This window comes from Neltuma alba, unplaced genomic scaffold (assembly GCF_004799145.2).
Source record: "Neltuma alba isolate B1F8T4 unplaced genomic scaffold, ASM479914v2 tig00002420_pilon, whole genome shotgun sequence".
NCBI classification, from domain to species: Eukaryota; Viridiplantae; Streptophyta; class Magnoliopsida; order Fabales; family Fabaceae; genus Neltuma; species Neltuma alba.
In genome coordinates, this window is record NW_021632854.1 from 412,908 (window position 1) to 420,417 (window position 7,510).

At 33.4% G+C, this 7,510-nt stretch overlaps 1 protein-coding gene across 2 annotated transcripts; it reads right to left on the reverse strand.

The window, feature by feature from the left end:
* Window positions 1-928: 928 nt before the first annotated feature.
* Window positions 929-7,180, reverse strand: LOC114726645 (scarecrow-like protein 21). 2 transcript variants are annotated; one of them, XM_028913318.1, is made up of 2 exons: window positions 7,176-7,180; window positions 929-2,856 (listed from the first exon to the last, which is right to left on the reverse strand). In XM_028913318.1, the coding sequence occupies exons 1-2, from the start codon at window positions 7,178-7,180 to the stop codon at window positions 1,299-1,301; spliced, it is 1,563 nt and encodes a 520-aa protein (XP_028769151.1). In that variant the 3' UTR covers window positions 929-1,298. The 2 variants fall into 2 exon arrangements, with proteins under 2 accessions (XP_028769151.1, XP_028769145.1); XM_028913312.1 differs by lacking the exon at window positions 7,176-7,180 and adding an exon at window positions 3,789-3,954 and having other exon boundaries at window positions 929-3,069.
* Between the last annotated feature and the right edge of the window lie 330 nt (window positions 7,181-7,510).

Genomic DNA, 7,510 nt, shown 5'->3' on the forward strand with positions numbered 1-7,510 from the left:
TTGCTTTATTAACATGATTGTCATTAATGATACAACAAAAACCAACAAAACATCACAAAAATCTTCTGATTTCTTTCGTTCTTTTAAAACAAGTTTTAATTTTTTTTGTTTGTTTTTCAAAACATATTTTTTTAAAAAAAATGGAAATCAAACGGGCCAAAATCTCAGGTTGCAAGAAGTTGAGCTCTAGGACCCACACATGATAATTATGTAACAAGCTGAAAGACAAAAAAATGGATTACAAAATCAGAAAAAGAAATATCTTCTTTTTCCCTCCCATCATATCGATTAAAATGGGTAATAGCTGTCCACTTTCTCTCCCTTTCCCCCCTTCTCTCTTGCATAATTCTCTTCCTTATCTTATCCTTCTTATCATACGACACAGAGCATTTATTCTTAATACGCTTCAATGCAGAGATCAGAGTCTCAGAGTTAGGTAGAGATGCATCTCGCTTTGACTCTTCAACTCAATAGTTTATAAGAATTTGGAACTTAGATATTTCTATTCTTCTTTATCTCTCTGTTTTCTGCACCTAATCCCTTGTCTGCTAAGAAAGTTTAACACAGCTCAGCTTCGTAAACATATAAAAAGAATTTCTGTTAAACTTTGTAAACAACCCTTCAAAGCCACTGAGGACATTCAGAGCTAGAGTCATCAAAAGCATCCAAGAACTACAAATATATACAACTACGAGTGTCCTGGTTAAGAGAGTCGCCTTTTTTTTTTTTTTTTTTTGGAGAGGGATATTTTAGGGATGGCCATTCTCCTAATAATAACTCTGAATGATCCTAAAACCACTATTCCCAGGATTTGTTTACCACGCTTGGAATTCAATTTCTGAAGTGCTCACTTGGATAGAGATACTTTGCAAAGTAAGCTGGAAACCCTTTGGTTTGTTTCCAAGTTTTAAGGCCTTTTCTTTCTTCATTTTAAAAACTAGTAATTTTATTGATACGAAAATAAATGTGTATCAAGCTCAAACTTAAGTCGTCCTTAGGTCATGTCGGGCCTTTAATTATGAACCTAGGGTAAGCCTAAGACCAACACCTAAAAGACTATTACGTTTGGCCCAAGCCCGCATACCTGGATAAATTTCACAGTATATAAACCAGCACTCTCCCTTGCTTGCTGAAACTGACGTTGCTGATATGAAATTCAAGATGGTTTTGACGAAAGTAAAGAGTAACTTCACCATGAAATGAAGAGTGCAGAGGGAAATAAAAATATACAGAACTAGGTTACCTCACTAAAAGCCCTCAATGGCAAAATTGAATCAATTTCCTGTTCTGGGGGATTTTCACCTCCAAGCACAAGAGGCAACAAGAGGTCGATTCATCCAACCAAGGTATAGTGCACCGTCTCTTTCTTCTAGAGTATAATTTCCGCAGTAGTTCTCCAGTAGATTCTTGATGGTAGAATTCACGAAGGAGCTCAATGGATATGGCTTAAATCCAGCCATGGCAAAGCGCGACCTCCACGTTCTCAAAGGCTCATGGCGTTCCACCCTTTCTGCCCCTTCACATGCTACTAAGTTGACGAGTTCTCGAGCCAGACAGTGTTGTTCCACATTGATCCTCTCCTTGTGCTCCCTTGGCAGAACTACATCAATTGACTCAAAAACAGGCAAGTAATAGTCCAGTGTCTCAGCAAAACGGGGGAAGAACGGGACCCGGTTGGTGTTGGATTCCTGCTCCACCAGAGTCACTACTTTGGGGCAGATGTGCTTTGCCAATCTCAACAACCGTTCACGAGGATTGTGACTGTCCACAGTCTCGTCCGGTACATGGTGAAGCATCATGGCAAAATTTACAGCAACAGCTTCGCCAGGTTGAAGCTTAAGGTCTTCGAGTTGCACCTTTGAAGGAGCAACACCAGCAGCATGGAACTCAAAGGGAACCTGACACGATTGTGCAAGTCTTGTTAGTCTTTTCCCCACAATATCGAGGCCCCCTCCACGAGCAAAATTTGAAAAGGAGTCGTCAAAGCCAGTTATTCTGAGTGCTGGCGGCCCACCTGGTCGTCCAGCAAGAGCCTGAATTAGGCTTATCCACTGGCTCCCCTGGTTAATCTGAAAATCAATAATATGGACTCTATTTTCTTCCTTCATGGCTTCGGCAATCGCCCCGTTTGCTGACAAATAGCCAAACTTGAAGTATGGGCAGATTTCAAACAGCAAGTGCATGTAGGAAAGGAGTTCGTTACCAGTAGGCTCCTTGCATTTTAAGGCCTTGTAGATTGCACTTCCAGAACAGGCCATCCTCGCCACAAGAGATTCCAACATATAAGCTCCTATCCGTTGGACTGGGTTGCCTGAAATGGACACCATTTTTCGCATCTCAGACATCAGATATTCAGTTATCTCTATATCATTTGCATCCATCGCTTTCGCACAAGCAAAAAGCATCTCTTTCAAATCCCCTCTAGATGCTACGTCCATTGTTAGTTTCCACTTCTCTGCCTCTGACAAAATCCGATTAGATTCCATAGGAACTACAGTGTCATACATCCCCAGAATTTCTGTATCAGTTCCCCGCATAGCAGTTTCTAACTCTCTTATCACATGGCTCAGGTCATCAAGGTCATTTGTCAAGCAAGATTCATCCTCTAGGGAGCCACTGATGATTTCAAGTGACTGCTGGGGCATTAGCGCATAAGAATTTGACTCCAGCTGTGACGCGGGGCTGTCATGAGGTGAGAAATTGGCAGAAGATGGAGAATTATTATGGTTTGGAAAACTGTTTGTCCTTGAGGAAGATTCTAGGGTGTAATGTTGTTCCAAAGTTTGAACTGAAGAGTAAGTTGTTGCTTGGCTGGTGTTATCAGATGAGTGATAGCCTTGGTGCTCAACATAGAACCTTCCAGACCCATAGCCATGTTTTGGTGAAGTTTCCATGAAAAATAACCACTTCTTTGAGTACTCTCAAGAAGTATCAAATGCCTTTCTGCAAGTATACCCAACGTTCTTTGACAGGAGAGTTTGATACTTCTTCACTTCATGGACTCCATGTGTGTAGTCTACCTTTCAATGTTTTACCAGGTAAAAGCAAGTGTACTGAAGTTGTGTTATTCTGCAGAAAGGGTAACAAGACAACAATTATAGGAATAGCAGCATGACAAAAGAGCCATAACCACGCAGAAAACTAAGATGCAGTATTCCTAATGCCAAAATAAGAACCAAGTAATGTTAGAATTACACTAAAACACTATAAAAATTCAACAGTCAAATTTTCTGATATCAATAAAAGAAAGGAACAATTACACTTGACTAGCCGCTTACTTATACACAGAAATAACGTAGGTTTCATGACATATGTGTTGAATATGCACTAAATTACATAGGAATATTGTCTATTTATGCATATATCTCGTATAAATTTCTTTTCAGAAAGATGCTCGGAAGGATGTTCAAGATTTTTGACTTGTATAAATAAGGCAAAATTATCAATTATGTAAGAAACGACTCAAAACCTTGAGCTCTTTGTCACCACTTTCCCTAGCTAGGAACTTCACAATATATTATGAATTCACGTATGTAATCATCAAAGAGAAAAATTCGAACGCACAGGTTCAGATCAATAACTCTGCTGATATTACTCAAACAACAACAACAACAACAAAACCAGATTACATAGAAAAGAAAATCATTAAAACTAATCTAAGAGGCGTTTCTCCTTTCCGAGTTTTCTCTAAACATCGCAAAGGAGGCTCAAAGCAGAGGCACTTCATGAGAAACTCACTGTATTAACGAGGCAAACAACACTAGTTTAATAGTTTCAGAGATTCTCACCTTAAGAATCACAAAAATCCGATTCGAAACCGAATATTACAGAACCAGTGAGTTTCCAGGTCAAGCGAAGCTCAGATATTGAAGATTTAGACACCAGAGAGAGAGAGAGAGAGAGAGAGAGAGAGAGAGAGAGGGGTTGTTGAGTTCTTCCTCCTCTTGTCCCCTTAAGACCCTTTTTTCCCTCTGAAATGCGCTTTGCTGTTTTATTTATATGAACGAGCTCCATGAGGATCTGGTCCTTGAAATTACTTAAATGCCACTATGATTGCACTCAAATTACGTCGACTTGTAATAAATAAAGGATCCCTGGTTCATTAAAATATGTGGGATTAGTTGGTTACCTGTGGAAGACTTGATGTGCGTGCTTAATTCAAGTCAACCAAATAGCATGTTTATTTTTTTTTTTGATGAGTACCAAATAGCATGTTTATTCTGACCCGTGTTACGTGGAATTTGAAAATCAATTGTACTGAGATTTGTACGTTATGCTATAAAATTTGAATAATAAATTATACTGCATTATTTCAGAAATTTGTTTTGATTTATTTTATTTCTTGACTTCATAATTTTCTTTCAAGCTGTTCCTCATATATTAAATAAGGATATTGATATGAGGGTGGTTTCATTAGCAATAATAAGGGATATATCAGAAAAAGAAACCAATAAATGTATTTTTTTAATAAATAACTAACTCAATTAATTTTAAATTTTATAAATTAATTGTCTAACGTTTATTTTTAGAATCACAATAATATTATTCGTATCTTATTCATGATCGAATTTATTACAAATTTTATATTTTATATTGATATATTAACACAAGGAGGCAAAAGAAATTATATATTAACAATGATGATATTGATGGGAATGATATGTTAATGTTATTATGAGTACTATATAAAAAAATTCATTTAATAGCCTTGACCGCATGAGTACAATATTTATTATTTAAGTTATGGTTTGAATTCATTCAGCTCAAAAAAAAAAAAAAGTTATGGTTTGAATTCAAAGGGTTCCTCTCTGTTTATTTATTATGTATGAATATGAATATTTTTATATCTCCGTCGATGATTTATTAAGATATAAACCAAATTAAATTCGTTATAGTGAATGGCAAGCAGGTGGTCACAGCAACAGTAGAATAATCTAAATCTGAATTTGATAATTTTTTTTATTATTAAACTTGAGCAAGTAAAATAAAGGAAGGAGTGATGGTAAAAAGGGAAATCAAAAAAAAGAAAGGACAAAAGATAGAAAAGGGTATGTCGGTAAAAGTAGATGATATTTCGATAATCGAGCTGAACGCGTGGGAGGGTTTTGGCGGCTTTGGCCCACGCGGTTTTCGCCGCTGGATGCCTCTTTTATGCTCCCCTTCCTCCCAACGGCCATCATTCCACGACTTAGTCTGTTTGGTATAAAATAAAAAATAAAAAATAAAAAGAAATTTTTTTTAATAAACTTGATTTGAAAAATAAGATTAAAAATTTTTAATTAATTTTTTATTTTACCTCTTTTCTATTAAAATTTTAAAATATTATTTTTAAATTTTTTAAATCAAACTCATTAAAATTTTTCTTTCCTTCTTTTTCTTTCATTTCTCTTGTACCAAATATAGGATAGTTTCTTTTTATTTTTTTTAATAAATTTGCATTAATACAATTTACTCTTATTTTGATTTTGGTTTTCTAAGTATGAAATCATATTTCTTTTTATTTAAAACATTGATATCTATAATTCAATAAAAACTTGAGTCATTTTACTACTTGAGAGACTAAAACATATGATTTGAAAGTTGGGAAACCAAAATTAAAATGAGAATAAACTTGAGAGATCAAATATTATATTAACCCTATAAATTATATATAAATATATAGTTGATCTTGGCTAATTAATTTGAAATGAATAAAAAGGTGATTAAGTTAATTATTTATCAAATAAAAAATGCATATTATTTTTCTTAAAAATATTCAGGAGAGACATTTAGTGTCATGACCACAGAGCTGCGACTATTTTGGTTTAATTTATTTTCATTTCAAACATTTGTTTGTGTACTTTATGAATACCAAAAATCTATCCTGGCTAAAAAACAGAATACCAAAAATCTAATATGGCAAACATGTAAGAAGCTTTCACTGAAATATAATTTAGCAAGAAATTTGAGTTAAAAGAAAATTTGATAAATGTTGCAAAACATCGAAAGAGATAAAATTAGGTTTTAGGACTGAATCCGATTTTGATAGGTCGATGGCAAAAAAAAAAAAAAATGATAGGTCATGCTATTCATTAATTATCAATTGTCATGAATAATCATAATAAACCAAATACTCTATTGTCTATATCACATCATTTATTTTATCTTGAAATTGTCACTTTCAAAGCTTCCAATTAGGAAAAAAAAATTAAGAAATAAGATGTCCCATTTCCTTTAATATATGTGACGAGGGCCTTACATTAATACCAAATTTAAATTGATGATATAATCACAATATTTCAAATTTCAAAGCGTGATACACAAATACCGAATGACAAAAAACCAAATCATATCACCATCACGTTAGACCAAGGCAGAGTTTCTAGTCTGCCTTAAAAAAAGAAAAAAGAAAAAAGAAGAAGAGATAATGCTGAGAGATTAATTTTTAATATAATCTACACTTCCTCTGATAATTATCATTTAGCAATAAACATCTTTTTAATTATATAAAAAGGTCGCTTTCAAGTACAGCTTTCTAGAAAGTTAGCTTTCGAGAAAGTTTATATGACTTGCTTATTTAATATAATTTTTTTTTTATTGATGAAAAAGGGATATAATTTTTTTATTTATTGGGAAGTTTATGTTGTATATGTTGAAAATAAATATACCACTATTTTGTATGTTAAAACATAAATATCCTTATTTTATGTTTAGATGGTTTTATTGTAAAATATATTTTAAAAATATTAGTACAAACTCTAGATAAAAATTTAGACTATCTCTACAAAGCCATGGGCAGCACAAAGACAAAGACAGTTTTAAGTCATTTGCATACTCTTTTTTTTTTTTTGTTGAAATTTTTATTAAAAAGGTTTTAAGTCAACGTCAACCAACTTAGCTTAAATAGACGAAGCATGTGCAAATTTAATTTACACTTGAGCAGATAGATGTATAGTCTATTCAGAAGAAAAATCAAATTCTGATCCAAAAGTTTTGAGTAATCTTTAAGGTTTAAGGCTTTTCTAGAAGAGTGATTGAACTAACCTAATTTGTGATTAGGTGAAGTTAAGACGTTTATCTTGTTTTGGGATAACTTTATTGGCAATTAATGAACTCATTATCCACGGAACCAAACACAAAAACATGTCAGCCTCATCTCGCTCCAAATTGATTTGATGGACACATAAGATTACAACAACATAACACCATCAAGGCATCAATTAGCGGAATTTGATATTAACGTTTTGTTTGTTATGGGGAAAATGGAGGGGAGAGGAGGAGAGAGAAAACTTTCAAAAACTCAAGTTAAAAAATTAAAAAAAATAGGGTTTTGAAATTTTAATAAAAAAAGATGTAAAATAAAAGTATAATCAAAATTAATTAAAATTTTTTAACTCTGCTTATTTAATTTTTTAGATCAAGCTCATCAAAATTTTTCCTCTCTTTCCCTCTCCTCCATTTTTTCATACTAAACAGACCCTAAGTGACATTGCAATGCATAAGAAAATATGTGTAATTTTATACTCTATTT

What these genes read in the sequence shown, in the direction of transcription:
- LOC114726645 (XM_028913312.1), bottom strand. Translation starts at nt 2,894, where the DNA reads ATGGAAACTTCACCAAAACATGGCTATGGGTCTGGAAGGTTCTATGTT.